Source organism: Beauveria bassiana (genome assembly GCF_000280675.1).
Source record: "Beauveria bassiana ARSEF 2860 unplaced genomic scaffold BBA_S00002, whole genome shotgun sequence".
Taxonomy (NCBI): domain Eukaryota; kingdom Fungi; phylum Ascomycota; class Sordariomycetes; order Hypocreales; family Cordycipitaceae; genus Beauveria; species Beauveria bassiana.
Window position 1 is genome coordinate 1,558,570 of NW_007930837.1, and position 20,536 is coordinate 1,579,105.

The 20,536-nt window shown below is 51.0% G+C and overlaps 7 protein-coding genes across 7 annotated transcripts in view; 4 read left to right on the forward strand and 3 right to left on the reverse strand.

Moving 5' to 3' along the window:
• Positions 1-778: 778 nt before the first annotated feature.
• On the forward strand, positions 779-2,473 carry BBA_01117 (C6 zinc finger domain-containing protein; the record flags this gene model as incomplete). The annotated part of the gene is made up of 3 exons (XM_008596214.1): positions 779-838; positions 1,001-1,510; positions 1,577-2,473. 3 exons carry the CDS (start codon positions 779-781, stop codon positions 2,471-2,473), a joined length of 1,467 nt encoding a protein of 488 aa, XP_008594436.1.
• A 670-nt stretch (positions 2,474-3,143) lies between these two features.
• On the reverse strand, positions 3,144-3,689 carry BBA_01118 (uncharacterized protein; the record flags this gene model as incomplete). Its single annotated transcript, XM_008596215.1, has 1 exon — positions 3,144-3,689. The coding sequence occupies one exon, from the start codon at positions 3,687-3,689 to the stop codon at positions 3,144-3,146; it is 546 nt and encodes a 181-aa protein (XP_008594437.1).
• A 743-nt stretch (positions 3,690-4,432) lies between these two features.
• BBA_01119 (Di-trans-poly-cis-decaprenylcistransferase-like protein) lies at positions 4,433-5,144 on the reverse strand (the record flags this gene model as incomplete). Its single annotated transcript, XM_008596216.1, has 2 exons — positions 4,433-4,914; positions 4,979-5,144. 2 exons carry the CDS (start codon positions 5,142-5,144, stop codon positions 4,433-4,435), a joined length of 648 nt encoding a protein of 215 aa, XP_008594438.1.
• A 3,001-nt stretch (positions 5,145-8,145) lies between these two features.
• On the forward strand, positions 8,146-9,158 carry BBA_01120 (proteasome A-type and B-type; the record flags this gene model as incomplete). Its single annotated transcript, XM_008596217.1, has 4 exons — positions 8,146-8,176; positions 8,246-8,252; positions 8,313-8,365; positions 8,440-9,158. 4 exons carry the CDS (start codon positions 8,146-8,148, stop codon positions 9,156-9,158), a joined length of 810 nt encoding a protein of 269 aa, XP_008594439.1.
• Positions 9,159-10,346: 1,188 nt separating this feature from the next.
• On the forward strand, positions 10,347-12,797 carry BBA_01121 (DNA repair helicase rad25; the record flags this gene model as incomplete). The annotated part of the gene is made up of 1 exon (XM_008596218.1): positions 10,347-12,797. One exon carries the CDS (start codon positions 10,347-10,349, stop codon positions 12,795-12,797), a length of 2,451 nt encoding a protein of 816 aa, XP_008594440.1.
• A 4,103-nt stretch (positions 12,798-16,900) lies between these two features.
• BBA_01122 (trk family potassium uptake protein) lies at positions 16,901-19,714 on the forward strand (the record flags this gene model as incomplete). The annotated part of the gene is made up of 1 exon (XM_008596219.1): positions 16,901-19,714. The coding sequence occupies one exon, from the start codon at positions 16,901-16,903 to the stop codon at positions 19,712-19,714; it is 2,814 nt and encodes a 937-aa protein (XP_008594441.1).
• Positions 19,715-20,223: 509 nt separating this feature from the next.
• Positions 20,224-20,536, reverse strand: part of BBA_01123 (VPS9 domain-containing protein) — a gene marked incomplete at both ends in the record, with an annotated part of 2,781 nt that continues 2,468 nt past the window's right edge. Inside the window, one exon of the mRNA XM_008596220.1 lies at positions 20,224-20,421. Coding sequence (XP_008594442.1) covers positions 20,224-20,421 — 198 coding nt within the window. The remainder of the gene's footprint in view (positions 20,422-20,536) is intronic.

Sequence of the window (20,536 nt, forward strand, 5' to 3'; positions counted from 1 at the left end):
GGGGGGAGTGAGCATCAGCCCTACGAAACCTGCGAGCCCACGTCATGCTCCCCTAGGCCCCATAACTGTCCGGTGCCATGATCCCGGCAACACGAGGCGTGCTGGGATGGACCGGCGTCCAGTCACAGAGAGCAGATCCTCCTCCTACCCTCCCCTCCCCCCCAACGTGGCTTTTCCCTCTCTCTCTCTCCTATCTGGCCCGCAACGCTGGGGCCGGACTTTGTTTCTGCTGGTGGCTTCGCGAGGACGCCGCCTTGCCCTTTGCCCACGCCTTGCTGGTCCCCAAAGTTCCCACCTCCCGGCTGCCCGGCCCTGACCCTGGCTTCTGACCTGGCTGGGTGTGGTTCAACGGGCATGCCGGCGGCGCACAGGGAGTTGAGAGAGTGAAGAGAGGGGGGGGGGGGTTCAAGGAGGAGGAGGGGCGTGTGGAGGAACACAGAAACAAAGCTCACGCTTGCGCTGCCCAATTGGCAATCGTCATGGCACTTGAACCAGCATCATGGCTTACATTTTCTGGTGGAGTCCGTATATAGGTCCTAGCTGCCGGTGCAGTTACCCTCCTCTCTCTCTCCTGGGAGGCCCTTCACAACCTTGGGTGGCCGCCGGCTTCGTACATATATAGTCCGCATCGGCCGGTGGCAAATTCCTAGACCTTCATTCTCGCTTGAACCCTTGACCAGCTGGAAAAAGTACCCCATCCTACAAAGGAGTAGTTCGTTGTGAACCCTTTCCCTTGTGGCGAATCACCTGCATACGAAATCGCAACAACTGACTCGCCATGGTTGGCGTCCCGGGAAAGTATAAGGGCTGCGAGACCTGTCGCCGCCGCCGCGTCACGGTAAGATGATTGATTCCTGTTGCAGAGCCCAATCACGCTCAAGAAGAAGAAGAAGAAGAAAGAAGAGAGAAGAAGAAGAAGAAGGAGAAGAAGACAAAGAAGAAACGACGAGTCTCGGCGGCAACTATAACCCCCAGTCGCAGAGCTAATGCAGCCGTGTAGTGCACCAATGAGCGTCCGTATTGCCGCAAGTGCATCGCCAGCGGCCGGGAATGCGAAGGCTACGAGCGCGAGAGAGTCTTCATCACGGGCACGCCCGAGGATCATGGTCGCGTGGCCTCGCATCCAAAGCGAGTGACGTCGACCAAGGCGCACTCGAAATCTCCACAGCCCAAGCGAGAGCGCTCCGGATCCCATTCGCCCAAGTTTCCTCAGACGCTGAATAACTCGGCCTGGGACGACAACCTGGACCTCTCTCACGGTGGCAAGAACATTGCCGCGCTCCACACGAGCCTGCATACTATAGTCCGGTCCTCTGGCTCGACTCCCGACGGCAATGGATTTGGTGTTGCCCTCCCGCCCTACTCGCCGGTCGAGTTACACCGCAACCACAATGGACACATTGCCGGACAGGATTCGCCGCTCTGGGTCAGCGCTCAGTGCCTGCTATGCCACCACGGAATCCAAGGTGGCTCTCAGTCCGTCGAGAGCTATTGCCTCTTCTTATTCGAGGTCCGTGATACTGGAAGAGAAGACGTGTGTGACGTTACAAGTAACCCAGACTAACTGTAGCTGCAGCAGGTCTCGCCCAATTCAAACTGGGGAATTGCTTCGGAATCCATGGTCAAGCGGCTGGGACCCTTGAACTTTACGTCCTTTCCGAACCACCAGTTTTTCGTTCGCGTATACCGTCCGATTGGCGTGTGCTTGGCCTTGTTGAACCGCCGCGAGACATTTCTGTCGGACCCGGAGTGGATTTCATTGCCGTGGAAGAATCACCGCAAGTCCTCTCTCGATTCGCTGTTTGATATCATGCTGCAGCTGCCTCTGGCTTTTGCGCAGACGGACAGCTTGATACCTCAGACACCCTCCGTCGAGCGCCGCTACAAGGCAGAGGGGCTTTTACAAACCTGTCTGATGCTTGAGCGGCAATTTGCCGTTTGGCTGAGCCAATCCATGGGCAGCGCGGAGAGCTTCCAGGCCGTCGAGAATGCAGCGGCTTTCAACAACGTGTACGAGTTTCACGACGAGCTGACGGCCTTTACGATGCTCTACTATTGGATGTCGCAAATCATCTTTCACCGTTGCATTTTGGATCTATGTGCCGTGATTGACCAGCCGGTGCTAGACCCTTATACCGGCGTCTGGCTTGCGCTGCCAAACAACTTGCGAGTCGACCCGGCGCAGTACCACGATGGCCGTGAAATGGCAACCAAGATTCGCCGCGGACTCGACTCTGCGCTGCAGCGCACTTTGCAGCCAGACTTGCTCGTTGCGCCCATGACGGTTGCCCTCGACTTTTATCGCGACCTCCAGATGGCCTCTCACGATGGTGGTTTCGACAGCATGACTTCGCAGGAAGGTGTCTTTGAGACTATTGAGTTGGAGCTCTTTAGGACTCGACTGATTGCAAAGGGTCAAGGCGTCGCAAATAACCTGCAGCGACAACTTTGGAATGAAACTGCGCAATATTGACGCTCTCCTCGACGAAGACTCGCCCCCGCCCCCGCCTCCCCCGATTTGCTTTTTATTTTTTTTTTTTTTGGAAAAGAAAAAGTACAGCGACTTATAAATATTGTTATAATACTGGGGGTTGAAGACAAAAAAAAAAGAAAGAAATCTACATGCAAATGTATACACCCGCTGGATCCGGGTCGTGTAGGGCATTGATGCATAGCGGGACTTGGCCGGCGCTGTAACCGTACAAGTCAAGTAGCTGGAAACTACTTTTCAACTCTTATCAATTTAAATTGCTAGACAATTAAAGATGGTGAAATTTCTACTCCTATTCAGGTACTTGTTTGTGACAATTGTGCGCCTCAAGTCTGTGCCAAGCGTTGTGTCTGCTGCGTCGTGTGGATGTTGACTATTTTGAGGGTAATCTGATTAAAGTACAACAATGAACAAAAAGAATCATGTTGGTTTCAAGTCCAGCACCAAAACTTTCACCATTTACTACCACCTACCGTCTTGTTTCTTTACATAATTATCGACCGCCTCTTGTAAAAGGAGCCTGACTGGCTCGCTTGGCTGCAGCGACATCTCGTAAAAAACAACAATAAGCCTTGGTCTGGTATACAAGTAATCCTTCCCAAGCCACCTAGGCGTTTATTCCATTCCCACATCTCTCTTTCCCTCCTCCCTGTCAGCTCAAAGTTTTGCGAACAGACGACGTGCGCGACACGTTGATGACGACCAGTGGTCCCTTTACGCTGACAAGAGGACCACTGGCCGTTATCGTCCTGGGCCCAGAAGAAGCGCTGGTGCTGACTTTGCCGTCAGACTGCGCGGCAGAGGCACACGCAAACAGGCTGCAGAAGACGGCTGTCGAGCCTGACGTCTGGTTGTTGAGAGCCGCGCTGCCGGCGCCGCCGCTGCCGAGGAGTCCGTTGGCCACGGACACGGCGTCGTTGCCAATGTCGCTTTCACCGCCTGAGTCGCTGTCGCCTTCGAGAAGGTCCCCTGGAATGAGATCCTCGTCGTCATCATCGTCGTCGTTGTCGCCGTCGTCTTTATCGGGATCTTGGCCTGCAGGGGGGTCGTCCGGGGTCTCATTGGTCGCGCTGTGATGAGCAGAGTCCCCTTGTTCTATATAGATGGCATCGGAAACTGGATTCTCAAGATGGTGTTGAGGGCTTTGGGATATCAAGTCGCCGCGAAAGGGCAAGGCTAAAGGCAAGGCAGCGGCCATTGACTTGGAAATGGCCAAGCAAATATAGATCTTGAGAGAATGCATAACCAATATTAAGAATACTTGAAGAATGAAGAGGAGTGTGTGCTTTGGAGATATTTTACAGAGAGACTGTCTTGTACCTGGACTCGGTTGATATTTAATTGTCAACACTTTGACACTCAAGGCACCCTACGAGCCCCAAGTCTTGTCATGTTACATGGCCAGGTGCTCACGTCAAGAGATCAGCGCTAATGATTATCATCGGCCCCCTGACTATATTTAGTAAATCTGCCTAGTTCTGTCTTTTGCTTGGCTCACTGCCCACCCGTACATAAGCACGCTTTTCTGCGTCACTCGGCCATCCCCTGTCGCGAACCCTCGGCTCGGCTCGTACCTCGTGGGGACCCGCCGCATATGGTATTCGATCATGGGCGCCCTCTTATATGGGAAGATATTCGATATCTCGTTATAGACTTGAAAAAATTCATTAGAAAAGACAATTGCCACCCGGAGACTCCATTATCGTACATTGTGCAGGGATTGATGCATAACAGTACGCCACTGATGCTTTTTACTGGCTTGCGTTGCTGTCTTGATGCCCTCGTGAGGCTGACAGGCTCACTCCCAAACACATTACAAGTCTTTAGCACAGCCATTCTCTTCAAAGTGCAACAGACTACTAACTGCATACAACAATAAATAATACGTCACTTTACTGAAAACACGTCAGGATGCGAACCTCGTCATCTCAAGTAATGGCATTATTTGCCGTACCGCATTTCGGCCCCTGCATAGCTTTGCAGCGCATGCGCAAACGCCAAGAACCCAAACTCGTCTTCATTATAGAGCGTTTCCAACTCTGCCTGTTGAAGATGCCACAGTGGGTAGCCAGAGAGGTTCAGCTCTGAGCCAAACACGACGATGAGGTCGGGCGCGGGCATGACTAACAAATGCAGCTGCTCGGCGACGAGGTCGACCGAGATGTCGTCAATAGTCATGTCTCCGTGCTTGACCCTCTCAGTCAGAGCCTCTGTAATACTTCGTAACGCTCTTTGTCCGTCATTCTCGGATATTAGGTACAGAGAATGGCCGGGTTGCTCGCCGTCAGGGTTAGTGTCATCATCTTCCAGCAACCGTCTCCCATTCAGGTAGACTGCTATCTGATGCGGTTGCTCTGGGACAAGACTCTTGCATCGTAGACTGGCAAAAACCTGGAGTCTATTCGCGTGACTTTTCAGATGCCCTATAGTCATCATCAGTCAGAAGAACCTTTTTTTTTTTTTTCTCGGTGGGAAATGGTAATTCACCGCGCGCATCGTAGATTGAAATGGTAGGTATTCCTGCCGCAACAGACCAAGCGGCAAGCTCAGCAGCCTGCTGTATAACTTTTTCCAAATTCATGTCGTCCGTCGAGACGCCTACATCGAAGATGGCGCTGAGGTGGTTTGGCGTCTTGCTGAGCGCCGACACCATCGCGGCGATGCCATTCGCGGTCGGCGGGTTTCTCGCCCGAGACCGATGGCTGGCGGAACTTTTCAATTTGCGAGCGCTAATATAAACGGTCAAACATCTTTGAGAGATGATATCGAGGGATCTCGCGAACACGCTCATGCGTCGCCCAACGGGCTCTGACTTGTTCGGGTGCATATCTCGAGCGTGCTTCGCTAGTGCGTCGGCCCTAAGAGTCCGATGCTTTCATGTTACAAAAAGCACATCTGAGCTCGAGGAACTATATGCAAGTTGATATAGCATTAATTGGTTGGGAGTACGCTACCACTGGCCAATGGCAACACATTGCCCCAAGTAGGACACAGCGCAATCGTGTTCCCAACATCAGGCTGAAATCCTCCCACCCCAGAAGAGAGAGGGGAACATGTTCGTTCTCCGAATTTTTAACATGCTGTCCTATCGCCGTGATCGCTTGTGAGTCATGGGGGGTGGCCCTCAAACATGGCGTATGTGATAGCGGTCAAACGGTCCTATCACAGCTGACTTGCGTGCATCTTTGGGCGCCGATATATGTCGTGTCTCGGAAGGAGCACCAGGTGTGCAGCCTACAATTAAGTAAATAGTAGTGAATCAAGTTGAATCGGTAACTCTTCACGGAGACGTCATGTTTCCTTGATTTCATGAGCGGCAATTTTTGTGACGGTTCGGTTCGGTTCTGGCAAGCTCCTCAAGTGAATCACGGATGGAGCAATTTTGTTTGTTTGTCGGCTTTCTTTACGCAGGTTCTCCTCCACCGCTTTACTGATGCATGTCAACAACGCGGAATTAGTCAGCATATCCAGTGAGGTAATCGCGCAGGTTGGCTCTCTGGATCTACGTTCTGTTGCTTTCGAGCCCTAGCAAGGGCGTATGATCAAATGGAGACTCGCCTTAGTCTTAGGCTGATAGTCTTAATGTCACTGCCTTGAGCAGAAAGAGCGCCAAACTTCTATCATGGATTCACTAGTATTCGAATAGCGTCCTCTCTCTTCTTGATGGATGCAACCGTTGTAGCAACTACGCTGCTGGATGTCAACAAGAACTACGGTGGCGTTCAGAAATCACATTGGGTGGTGCTATTCTACTTGACAGTGGTTAACATATGAACTATGTGCAAATGATGATGTAGAAATGAGAGACTGACTAATCTGTACTGATGATTGTGACACCAAAAGCCCAAGCGATTGCATGAAAGTAAACTCATAGCAGTGGAGTGATTTCTCATGAAATATACTTCCAAGATCTTGTTGAACTAGCTCATTAAGAAGCCCTTTCCCTATCTGTTCCTAGCCCGTCCGCCCCTGTCGGCCACGATGGCCCGACCGCTCAGGAAGGCACCCACCTTGAGGGGGGTAACCCTGACGAGGTTCGTCACACACTCACACTGAGCACACCCTGGTCTAACATTATAATAGGTCCTCGCCGTACTTCATCGGAAGCGACTTGACTCGGCTCTCCTCAAAACCGCCCTCAAGGCAAAAAATGGTTGTATCCCGTTCACGAGCGGCGACCATCCTAGGGGTAGAATCTACCGTCTCGACGACATCGAAATCAAGGTGATCGTGCGCAGCGATGCTGTTGCGCTTCCTTGGTTTCGTCTCTGATTCTACCCTGTCTACTCCTGGAATGGCCTATCGTCGAGAAGACCCATGGCCATCTATCAGAGGATTTGCTTCTATTCGGGGTTAGAGAGAAAATGACTTTGCTCTATGTCGCTCAAGGGTTATCACAATGAAAAATGGGATAGCAATGCCATGCATTAGCTTAGTATCGAGACTGAAATTTAACACATTGCAATACTTTGATTACATGCATATGCCTGAATTTTATAATCAACACGGCTCTGATCAGACTCATCCAGAGCCGCACACTGACCAAAGCACGGACTCCACGGCTCCGGTATGATCCAAATGGCAGTAGAGTGGGCAGTAGGGTAAGGGCTAAGAAAAAGCTGATGCCGTGCAGAAGTGCCGTTTGCACCAGGTTGCCGCTGACGACGTAGCACCAGCGGTCACGAGCTTGACTACATACTACATATTGAGGCTTCGAGTTTTCCTGTCTCCTTTGCCCCCCTCTTTTCATCCACAAGACTTCTTCATATCCTCTTTCTCCTCCTCCAAGGGTAAGGTTGAGGACTGAGTTTAGGATCAACGAGTAGAGGAGACATGTAGCCGCGGGTCAAAATACTTGTTCCTAGGCTGGATTGACCTTTGCTGTTGGCAGATGAATCCTCGCTGTTTCATTGCTAGATCTTGTCTATCCGAGAGTGCGATGGAGAAATCTGCATCTCGCCGGAAGGGAGGTGATACTAAATCGCATTCAGTGCCTCGTCATCAAGACCGAAAGCTCCCTCAGCGTCGTCCCCAGTAATCCTCAAACTTTCTAACAAGACGGCTGGCTTCTCCAGCGCTCCTTGATGCGAGTTAGTTTTTAGATATGTCCCCGTATATTGGCATACAAAGCAGACAGGGCTTGAGTGTTTGCATTAGATGGCATATTGGTATTGCAACTGCATTGTAGGATGTCAAGATAGGAATGCTGTGCTTGGACGTGCTGTTCTGGGAGCACTTTTGATGGTTGCCATTTTGGTGCACCACGTCCACATAGCGATGCCAGCTATCAATTAAAATAGCATTTGAAACACACGCAATGATGAAGATGACTTGTCCAGACATACCAAATTCTTGCAAAGTCGTCATGGTGAATGAACCCTTGGTGGACAAACCTCGGCTAAATGAGCGCCTCGCGGGATCATTAGGTCAGCAACCGTCCAACCGCCCCAGCTTGTCCAGGTAGGCTGCCACTCTGACGAAGCTCCACCAGCAAGCTACCTACCTACCTATGCATCATTCCCTGTGCCTGCTCCCATCCTCGCGCAACATAGGTCTGCCATCGCTCATCTTTCGAATCCGTCACGCACGAGCTTTAGTCCTTTGCGCGCAACTTGCATCGAAGCCATAGACCGAACAAATCAACCACAGACACAATGGCTTCAGGTTATGACAGAGCTCTGTCCGGTACGTTACCTGAGATCACCGCCAACACCTTTCCTCACCTTGCGTGCCAATAGCTGACTTTCAAAATAGTGTTTAGGTAATGATGGCCGACCTCCGACATTCGCCAAATTGTGCCGCATACTAATGTTGATTCCAGTCCCGATGGACACGTCTTCCAGGTCGAATATGCTGGTGAAGCTGTGAAGCGAGGTAAGCGCTTGCATTGGCGCAATCGCGCGCCGTTTGGGTTGTTCCATATTCATGCTCATCAATTCTTTGTACAGGAACCTGCGCCGTTGGTGTCAAAGGTCAGGATGTCGTTGTTCTTGGCTGCGAGAAGCGCTCGGCTATGAAACTTCAAGATACCCGAATTACCCCCTCCAAGATCCAAGTTCTCGATAACCACGTCGCCCTTGCCTTCGCTGGCCTCAACGCCGACGCCCGAATCCTGGTCGACAAGGCGCGTCTGGAGGCGCAGTCGCACAGACTGACCGTTGAAGACCCCGCCACTATCGAATACATCACAAAATACGTTGCTGGCGTGCAACAACGGTACACTCAGGCCGGCGGTGTCCGTCCTTTCGGCATTAGCACTATGGTCGTTGGTTTCGATAAGAACAGCAAGGTCCCGCGCCTCTATCAGACCGAGCCGTCGGGCATCTACTCTGCTTGGAAAGCTAATGCCATCGGCCGCTCCAGCAAGACTGTCCGCGAGTTCCTGGAACGCAACTACAAGGAGGATATGGACCGGGAGGCTACTATCCGCCTAGCCATCAAGTCTCTACTGGAAGTTGTGCAAACAGGAGCCAAGAATATCGAAATTGCTCTCATGGCTCCGGGAGCTACTATCGAAATGCTTCCCACGGAAGAAATTGAGCGCTACGTCAAGGAGATTGAGCAGGAAAAGCAGGAGGAAGCCGCCAAGAAGAAGACTGGTCGCACGCCTGCCATCAGTGGCACTGCTATTCCCACGAGGGGACAGGACGACTCGGCCGCCGAGTAATTAGAGAAATAAACGAAACCCGTGATTAGGCAGGTCTCGAACAGCTACTTATCTGCGATGAAAGAAAGCCACTGTATGAACATTCCATTGTATTGCCTTCTCTTTGCACCAAACTTTTTAAATAATGCTTCAGTAACAAACGCCACCGTACAAACAGCGCTCCCCCAGACCAGCATTTGTTCCAGAGTTCGGGTATCGACGTTGCTGCAGGTTGAAGTCGAGCGCAAAACTCATATGTATTGATGGCATCTAGCCCAGTTTATCGGCGTCATCGTCTGGATCAAACATCGATCGCAGGAGAGGTTTCCCTCGCGCTCTGTCGTCCTTGAGAAGCTTATTATTCATGCGAGTATCATCGCCTTCTATAGTGAGCGCCGGTTTGGCAATCTTGGCCTCGATGACGAAGTGGTTATCGCAGTGTGGGCAGTATTCATCGCTTTCGTCGAACTCGTGTGTATCTTTGCGAAAGCATTTTTTGCACTTTTTGCAGGCAAAGGTCATGTCGAATGATTGGACAAGTGGGTGTTGCTCTTGCTCGGCATGGCACTCTGCACAGTCAAACCATTTGCGGCCTAGGTGAAGCAGGAGAAACGGTCAGTCTTGTGGAAAAGCGTCGGAGTCGGGATTAGGGGCTGAGTGGTGGTAGCTCATACAGCATGGTGATCGGATCGCAACCTGCGCGTTGAGAATGTGTTTGCTGTTACCTAGTTAGAACTGGAGATGTAGTCAAGTAAATAGGTCTTTCCCCACCACATGACTGTCGAGGCCTCTGCACTGGCGAAATGCCATATACAAAAGGGGAATTATTGTCGGTATGCTGATGCGCAGTTGGAGGGGTGGCCAGGCACCACCCCCACGTTGATGTGCACGCAGGGCGCTTTAGTCAGCGATTTTGCTATGATTCGATCATTCTACGCCATATACGCATATACGGAGGAGGCTGAAAGCCCCGAAAGGCTACCTCCGCCACCAAGGCTTAAAAATAAGATAAAACCAGCGACTTCGCCAGTAACTCAAGGCTGGCGGTCCATCTTCACGCATCACACCTCACCACGGAATCAATACATACTTGTCTTTTGCAATCTTCACATCCGCAAACATAGCAGCAGCGCGAACATCTCATTATCAACGCACATTTACTCGCCGGCTGCTGCGCCGCCTGCCTGAACCGCATATTTCTTCGCAGCCATGCCTCCCAAGCGGAAAGCCAGCAGCAACGTGCAAGGGGGCACAAAGGCTGGACGGGCATCGCGCATGAGCACGCCGGGTGCTGCCACACCTCGAAGCATCGGTAGTAACGATGAAGTCGAGGAGGACGACGCGCCCGTCGATGAAGTACTCGAGCGCGACATCGACAAAAATATAGATCGTTTCTCACTAAATCAATACCAAAAGCGGCACGACATTAAAGACCCGATGCCGCACATTTTTGGTGACAATGACTACTCCTATCTAGTCCTGAAAAAGGACCATCGGAATAGGCCGTTATGGATTGATCCTAAAAAGGGCCGCATCATTCTCGAAAGCTTCAGCCCTCTCGCAGAGCAGGCGCAAGATTTCCTCATTACCATTGCCGAACCGTTGTCCCGACCGACCTTTATGCACGAGTACGCCCTCACTATGCATAGCTTGTATGCTGCTGTGTCTGTTGGCCTCTCTCCGAAAGATATTATAAACACTTTAGAAAGATTTCTTAAGACACCACTACCCGACGAAATTCGGGCGTTTATCACCAGCTGCACGCAAACCTATGGCAAAGTCAAGCTTGTGTTGAAAGATACCAAGTACTTTGTCGAGAGCCCTGACCCGGAGATGCTGCAAATGCTGCTCAAAAATCCGAAAATCGGGCCACTGCGCGTTCAAGGAACGGCAGAGATCACAACAACGGCAGCACCCAAAATTGGGGGGTTGGTCATTCCTGGCACTAAGAATGCTGCGGGTGTGAAACAAGCCAATGGACTTCAGGCAAGCGAGAGTGAACAACCAACGACAAGAATAGACATCGACGATGATGACGATCAAGAAGTCACACATGCCTTCGAGATTGCGGACAAGGACGTTGAAACAGTGCAAAGAGAATGTCTCAACCTTGGCTACCCAGTCTTGGAGGAGTACGATTTCCGACATGACGAGGCAAATCCAAATCTTGATATCGATCTTCGACCTGGTACCCAAATCCGACCTTACCAAGAAAAGAGCCTTAGTAAAATGTTCGGCAACGGTAGAGCTAAGAGTGGACTCATTGTCCTCCCGTGTGGTGCCGGTAAGACTTTGGTTGGAATTACAGCTGCGTGTACGATCAAGAAGGGCATCATTGTGCTTTGCACAAGTTCAATGTCGGTCGTGCAGTGGCGAAACGAATTTCTCAAGTGGTCCAATATTAATCCGGATGATATTGTGGCGTTCACGTCCGACTCAAAAGGCTCTGTTTTTACAGGCAGTACTGGTGTTATCGTTACTACCTACTCCATGGTCACACAATCGCGAGCGCGGTCATATGATGCGGAAAAGATGATGAAATTCTTGACTGGAAGAGAATGGGGTCTCATGTTGCTCGACGAGGTGCACGTTGTGCCGGCCAATATCTTCAGAAGGGTTACCTCTTCCATCAAGACGCATTCCAAGTTGGGGCTGACGGCCACATTATTACGAGAAGATGACAAGATTTCCGATCTCAATTTCCTCATCGGTCCGAAGCTATTCGAAGCCAATTGGATGGAGCTTTCAAAGCAAGGGCATATTGCTCGCGTGCAGTGTGCGGAGGTCTGGTGCGCAATGCCCACAGAGTTCTACGATGAATATCTCCGTGCTCCCTCCCGTAAAAAGAATCTGCTCTACATTATGAACCCGCGCAAGTTCCAGGCGTGTCAATATCTCATCAACTACCACGAGTCTCGTGGAGACAAGATCATTGTCTTCTCAGATAATGTCTATGCCCTCAAGGCTTATGCGCTTAAACTTGGCAAAGCCTTCATCTATGGCGGGACGGGCCAAGCAGAGCGACTCAAAGTATTGGAAAACTTTCAGCACAATCCGCTGGTGAATACACTGTTCCTGTCAAAGATTGGCGATACCTCGCTCGATTTGCCCGAGGCCACTTGCCTTATCCAGATCTCATCGCATTATGGTTCACGACGTCAAGAAGCACAGCGCTTAGGGCGGATTCTGCGAGCGAAACGACGCAACGACGAAGGTTTTAACGCGTTCTTCTATTCTCTGGTGTCCAAAGACACGCAAGAAATGTTCTTTTCGTCGAAAAGGCAGGCATTTCTGGTCGACCAGGGCTATGCCTTCAAGGTCATTACGCAGCTGGCCAACATCGAGCAGACGCCAGGGCTGGCGTTTGCGACTGCAGCAGAGCGTCGAGAGCTGCTGCAAAAGGTGTTGGTAGAGAATGAGGGCGCAGAGGATGAGGACATTACAGACGACTTGTTCCACAGTGGCACCATGGGACGCGCCCAGAAGCGAGTGCGGCGAACTGCCGGCACACTGGGTGAGCTCAGCGGTGGCCAGAACATGGCGTACATTGAACAGAACAAGAAGGTCAACCAGGGCCTCAAGAAGAAGGGCAAGAAGGAAAGTAATGCTTTCTTCAAGAAGATCAACAGGGAAAATGTTCGCCGGGCCGCGGGCGAATGAGAGAAACTTGTCGAGACGACATGAATAAGGACAGCATGGGGTACAGGTTGCTTGTATTTGGCGTTTTCTTAGCACGGGTTGTTATGCTACCATCCTGCGGCTACTGCAATTATGCAGACAGCCAGTTCCATGTATTCTGCTCTTGATACCCTTGGAATAGGGGGGTTTCCATCTCTTTTCTATTTCCTTTCACTTCTTTACCAGCGAGGCATTGTATACAACAGATTTGACGATGCTATTCAGCGGGTTGATCAATAAAACCACTTTGTATTTTAGAAAAAAGAAAAATCTTGATAGAAATTCAAATCTTAAATGAAGTGTGATGCGCAGAAATTGGGCACTGCACAAGCTTATTGTGGAGTCACGGTGATGTCTCGCTTTTGCTGTTCATTATCTGCGTCTGCCTGCGAGTAACGCTTGATCCAGACCCTGGTTTGTTCCCAGCTCGCCTCTATTTTTGGATTGGGCTCACGGCGCTGTTGAGCGTAACTGCACACTATGGTGCCAGTCGTATACATCGCGTAATGTGGGTAAAAGGGCCTCACAGGGTGCACTCTTTTACACACAGTTGTTTGTCTCTTTTCTCCTCTTCTTCTTGTCGCCTTTGAAATCTCCCCGTCGGACAGGGCACGTGTTTCTACGGCGTGCCGTTGAGCCCCCGGTACGCAAAGTTGTCAAGTTGCGGCCGTCGTTGCGCCCACGTCATCTGAAGCCGGCGAGTGGCTGATTTTCTTCTTCTTCCCGCTCTCGATGTGCTGATTGGCGTTATTCTGGTGTGGGAGAGAGGGTCGCATGACAGGCTTAAAGGGTGGGTTGGGTGGTCGTGCTGGTCGTGATGAGCTGGCATGGTTGGTTGGATGCGACGACGACGAGGCTCTGCGAATCTGGCGTAGATGGGCCGATGCAAAAGCTGGGCTAGCGCGGCTACCTAAATCGAATGATCAAATAATTATGCGACGGTGCATAAACTGATCTGAGCATGTTCAGCCGTGCAGATTACCGCCTGGCCCGCCAAATTTTTTTCTTTTTTCTTTTTTTTTTCTTTCCTTGTGTTATGATTTCTTCTCCCATTTGTTGGACCGTCGAGTCGTCTTCAGTGAGGACTCAGGAGACAACGTGCTCTCATATGCGGAATGCCTGTTATGATATAGCCCAGCAGGGTGATGTGATTGACTTGCATGGCACTGCGCCATGTACGACGAGGGACGTGCATCATAGCTCACGGGAGTACGGGCTTTTCTAGATCATTGGATTCTCCAAAATTTAGCATTCTTGTGCTTTACTTACCCTTTAAATATCTAATGCTGCTGTGTAGTTTGGCCAACGTAGCAGGATCAGTAGGACGGCCATGGCAGGCGGAGGGAGGCATGCCAAGGATGAATCACTGATTCAGGTAAGAAAACGTAAAAGACCGCCCAAGTATAAGCCTGGAAGACCATTGCGATGATTCCAAAACAACAAAATGCGTCTAGCTATTTCCCCCTTGGCCGTGATTTGATACGAAGAGCGATGGCACAAACAAATCAACAGGCGCTATTCGAATTAAAAAAGGGCCGCCTTAAGCGGCTGCATATACAGCTGCGACGACAGGGTCTCCTGCCAATAATAGACCGCGGATTAGCAGGTGATGCAGACCCTGTTGAAACAAAATTACAGAATGATAAAAAGAAGGTTTTGGCCATGGGCCTGACGCTTGTAAGTGGACCAGCAAGTTATGTACAGGGCTGAGTAAAGCGAAGCCGCAGCGACGGTCGCGCAACTCTGAAGGTGAGCGATTAAAAAGGGGGGGCAACGGGTAGTGGAAGCACCATGATGGCTGCTCATCGGGGACGAGTCAGAGCGAGTGAAAAAGGGCGAGAAATGCGGTGATCTGTTGATGAGTTGGAAGTGAGTCGGTACAGAGCATGCTTGATGTGGCGTCGAGAGCGCCACGCGCTGAAAGAGGCGCTGATGAGCAATTGGCGCAGCCACAGTAGTGTCACGAGAAATGGCATATTCAGTTTCATACAGTGAGTTACATCCTTTATCATAGATATTGGTGGCTGCACGGCAAGTCACAGTAGCGCTGAAAGGCTACCAAGTAGAGGCTGAAGGCTGAATGCTGAATGCTAGCTTGCAGCACGGCACTTGAAATCGCGCCGATGCTTTTTTTTTTGTCACGATAGTATAATTAAGGCGTGGTTTGATTTTATACTATTTTTCGGGATCATAATACCAAGCAGGCAGGGCCGCTTTTTTGGTGGCAAATTTCGCTTGCAGCCCGGCCGTTTGCCTCGCGCATCCCGGAGGCAGCCAGCCCGCCACAACCAGCCTGCCAGCATTGTCGGGTTCAGTTTAATTTTCAATTTTTCACAACTACCATGTAATTAGCGTGTCCCTTTTCCCAGCGTGCTGGTCTACCAGTATTTAGATACGACAAAGTTGAGCTAGCCGTTTAAAGTCTAATAATTCCTACGTTATGGTACGCTAACGAACGCTACCAGTCAACAACTATCGTAGTCTAATAAGCCGCGCCATAAACTGCCCATCCGCCCGCCAACCCGTTACCCGCCAAAGTCCCTGTTTGCAAACGCTCAAATCCTGTCCTTCATCTTTCTTCACCTCCTCAAAAGCAATTCACCTTTCCCTGATTCGCCGTACGTGCGGGCGGCCACGTAAAAGCTGCCTCGGTGGCTAGCCGTACCATTCTTCTGACCTATATTTGCTCTCTTATCCCACCCTCTTCTTCCCTCAATCTCACTCTTTCTCATCGTGTCTCGCCGGCGCACCCTGCTTGTGCATCGGCTCCGCTACCATCTGCGCGCCTGTCGCATACCAGATCCAGCCCAACGGCACGACCTTTCAGATTTGGCCCCGAGCACGGAGTAGACATTTTTGACAATCCTGCTCACTCTGTCTGTGCCACGCTTCATCTTGAGACTGCCGACCGCATCTGCTATCTGGACCCTCGGTGCGCCCGCCACGGTCTCTGACCGAGCCTACAAACACAGCCATCATCGCACCACCGCGACACCACCGCGACACCACTATCGACACCACGACCACTACCACGACCCTGAACACCACCACCACCACCCGCCCTCCAATTCCACATCCTTGCAGACACACTAGTATTGCATCACTGTATTGGGACGGTCTTCCCGGTCCACGGTCCCGGTCCCTCGGGCACACTGTCTCAAACTCCCATTTATTTTTATCTCGTCATCCATTGATTGTTGTCTTGGGCCGAATTCTTCGGTTCACAATCGGTCAACATCTCCTGCCCGAGTCCAGTGGCGCTGAAGGTGCGACACAGCGACACAACCCACAATCGCCAAGGTCTGCACTGCCTGCCTCACCTCTGCCGGTTGACACATCCTCCTTTGCGTTGCGCAATTCCGACAAACCTCGAACCTGACCATTATCTACCTACGAATAGCCTAATCGTTCCGATCTGCTCTCCTTTTCCCGCCACAACCTAGGTCTCGACCTCCAAAAATTTATCAGCCTGTCTTTTGTCTCTACGCATCCTGGCCTAGACCTGCAGCGGCTTGACCTTGTGTCACCATTTCCGGAAAACGTGCCGGCTTTGCAACCCGTCCATTCGACGGTCCATCCTTGCCTGCCCTACAAGGGTCTTTTTTTTTTTCCAGTGGCAGCCGCGACTCCCTGAATAACGCAACCGAAGACCGCCTGGACGCCAACGCCCACCGTCTCGACGAACACAGAATTCAAGTACAATTTGATTACTTACGGCTGTGCTTCTGTGGCGCGCAGCTTTTCCACTTCGTCATATTTAATCTGCTTGTCTTCGTCTGTTTCCAACGAAACTACCGCTTTTCACCTTGGACAGTCAAATTTTCAACCGTTACTCTCATAGCCGCGGCCCTTCGTGCGCATTGTCACAGCTTTCTACTATATACGGATACGCCCAAATCAATCATGATTTTTGCCCTTGCTCATACTCTCCTGTCTCTTGACTGGACTTTGGCTTAGATCCTTTTGGTACCACGACTTTACTTGGCCGCCCAGTAAACGACCACAAGCATATCCTTGGCTGTCATTCCGTCTACGCTACGCATTCACCCCTCTGCATATTCTCGACTTCAGTCTCGCCCGCAGCAATGCTGGACAACTTTCGCAGCAATGTCTGGGCGCAGCTCAAGGCTATCAAGCCCGCCTTTGTGTCCAAGAACCCCCACTTCAACTTCATCACCACACACTACTTTTGGATCGTTGGCGCTACCATTATCGGCTCAATATGCATCTACGCTGGTGGCAAAGGCCATCTAGCTTATATTGACGCCCTGCTTTTTGCCAGCGGCGCAAACACACAAGCCGGTCTGAATCCAGTGGACGTAAACCTTCTCACCACCTTTCAACAGGTCGTCATATACGTCCTCGTCATGATGTCCAACCCAATCACACTTCACGGATCAGTCGTCTTTTTGCGCATTTACTGGTTCGAGAAGCGTTTTCAAGGGTGGGTCCGTGAGGTTCGCAGCCGACGTCCCAATCTGACCAAGTCAAAATCCCAAGCTGCCAATGAGGTGCACAGAGCCGAAGAGGGTGTCAATGGCCGTCATATTACTGTGGTGCCAGCCAATGGCAAGGCTCAGCGGATGACCAATGATGGTATTCTCATTGACAGCGCAAGCATTGCGCTTCCCGATCCTGCTCATCGCGGCAACGAGGATAGTAGTACTACTACCACCGCAACTGACAGTCCAATTACAGCTACGCCAGGCTACTCGCATCATACCCAAGATAGTGACGATGGATTGCCGTCAACGCATGGAACTGCCACTCCTGTTGCGGAGCTGCATGCTCGTGCTGACAGCGCGGGAGAGCACACGCATGGCCCCACAGCCATCACCTTTGCTGATACTGTCAAAAGAAGTGATGGTCTAGAAGAAGACGCCACAGCGTTCACTCAGAGACGTCCCAACGCCCAGCACATTGCCATTCTGGAGCGGCAGCGCAACGAGGATGACAACGATGTTCTTCGTATTCCTGGTCCTCGTGACATTGAACGAGGACAGGTGCCCACTCGTTTGGAGGAATTCGAACGTGACGAAAATCTGGGTTCTCGGGCCACTCGAGTAAACAGCAATTCCAATTCAAAACCATCTCAAGCCGAAGGATCATATCAGGGTCTTCGCGGCCGCCATCCAACCATCACCATTGCAGAGCCTGAACGACGACCTCAAGAGGAGTTGTCGGACGATGTCAAGGCATTCACGGGCGCTCTCGACGCTTTCCGCTTTAGAAAGCCACGCATCTTCAATAGAAGCGGACAAAGCACACATCACGAAGGCGAACAAGAACAACCGCCCAGACCTACACGCACTTGGACGCTGGAACGCATTCGATCAGCTTTGCACCGCGATTCGGGCAAGGTTGAAGACATGCCATATCTCAGTTACACCCCAACCATGGCCAGAAACTCCAACTTTGTCGGCCTTACGCTTGAGCAGCGTGAAGAGCTGGGAGGTATCGAATACCGCTCCTTACGAACTCTTGCTTTTGTTCTTCTCGGGTACTTTTGGGGCTTTCAACTTTTCGGTCTTGTGACACTGCTACCCTTTATTCTGCACAACGAGTACTATGGCAAAATTGTTGAGGGCAATGGCATTTCCAGAATCTGGTGGGGCTTCTTCACTCCCAATGTCAGCTTTATGGATGTTGGCTTTACCTTGACACCTGACAGCATGAACTCTTTCGTCAAGTCCGAGTATGTTTTGATGATTATGTGTTTTCTCATCATTCTCGGCAACACTGGCTTTCCCATCATGCTGCGCTTCATCATTTGGGTGCTCACAAAGATTGTCCCGAGACGCTCCGGCCTTTGGGAGGAGCTCAAGTTCCTTCTGGACCATCCTCGTCGGTGCTTCACTCTTCTTTTCCCGTCCGGACCAAATTGGTGGCTATTTTGGATTCTCATTTCGCTCAACGCAATAGACTTGCTCTTCTTCATTGTCTTGGATCTGGGCAAGGAGCCCATCAGCCAGCTGCCTCTTCACAACAGGGTCGTCGTTGGACTTTTTCAAGCTGCCTCAACGAGAACTGCAGGCTTTTCAGCTGTCAGTCTAGCTGAGCTCCATCCGGCCATGCCTGTCATGTACATGATCATGATGTATATTTCCGTCTTTCCCATCGCCATCTCCATTCGCCGAACCAACGTATACGAAGAAAAGTCTCTGGGTGTATACGACAACAATGAAGGCGCGGAGCAGGAAGCGAGCGCTCTCTCTTATGTTGGCACCCATTTACGCCGACAGCTCTCTTTCGATCTGTGGTTTGTCTTCCTGGGCTTCTTCATTCTCTGCATCTCGGAGGGTTCGAAAATTCAAGCCAAGCGCTTTGACGTGTTTTCGGTCTTGTTTGAAGTTGTCAGTGCCTACGGCACTGTTGGTTTGAGTATGGGTGCTGTAGGCGTCAACGCGTCTCTATGCAGTCAGTTCTCCGTCGTTGGCAAGCTCATCATCGCTGCTTTGCAGATTCGTGGTCGTCACCGTGGTTTGCCGTATGGCCTGGACAAGGCTGTGCTTCTCCCTAGCGAGGCGCGCTTCAAGAAGGAGGCTGAGGAAGCGGAAGCAGTTCTGGCACGTATGGGCACAGCGCCCTCAGCGACAACTACAGGACTTCAGAGACTACCAAGTGTTGCGCGCGGGCGCACCATGAGCAGAGGTAGAGACTCCAACATCATTGCCAAGTTCTTACACCCCGGTCCCGTGGTCCAACGTGACCCCGGTCCTGCGCGACAGCGAAGTCGATCCAACGAGTCTCACGCGCTGACTTTGGAGCGCAATCGCACATACACAGCGCCACAGGCAGACACGGAAGAGGCGCTGGAGCGAATGGCCAGTGGCCAATCGTCGAAGCAAATGCAGCCAATGCGCGCTGAAACGAGTCAGCGTACTCCTTGGAGGCCATAGCGGTTCCATCTTATTCATTCATTTACACGCCCATTCTCATTATAGACTTTGCTGTCACTTGGCGTTATTTTATAGCAACAGCGCGATTGCAGACGTAAACCTGGCGGGTTTCTTATAGACGGTAGCTAGCGGTGTTCTTTTTATTTGTTCATTTCTTTCTTCTTGCATTGGGAACAGGAGGCGCTTCTTGACCTTGGCTTATCAGAGAGTACCTTGTCCACCAGTACATACTAGCCAGATGTAAATTACACAATATGATTAATCTGTTTATATTAAGAAACAACGCAGGCTTTCTTGAATGGCGATCGAGCATGTTGCTATATTGAAACCCAGTTTGATGTCAAAGACTCCCGCACGTAGCAAACAGAAAAGCTTCTAGTATTGTCGTCAGAGATGTACATGTTAGTCTAGACACACTTTGCATACCCTCCGTTTGTGCGCAGCATGGATAGATCAGAGAGAGAGAGGAGGGGGGGGAGAAAGAGAGATCAAAGGGAGAAGATGGCACTTTATTTATCCTCGAATGCGTCTAGATTCTTCAGCGCCCCCGCAAGCCGTCGATAGTCGCGTAAGAGATCGAGCACCTCGCCGAGGCGCAATTCGCCTGGAGTGCTAATCTCCATGAAGCGCTTGTTCGGAGGCGCAATCTTGGGGATGGTCTTAGGGATGGGTTTGGGCGGCAGCGCGGCGGCCAGGTCCGGGAATGCCTGTGATGTAACCATGTTAGCAATCACTTTTTTCTCTTCTTCTTCTTCTTCTTCTTCTTCTTCTTCTTCTTCTTCTTCTTCTTCTTCTTCTTCTTCTTCTTCTTCTTCTTCTTCT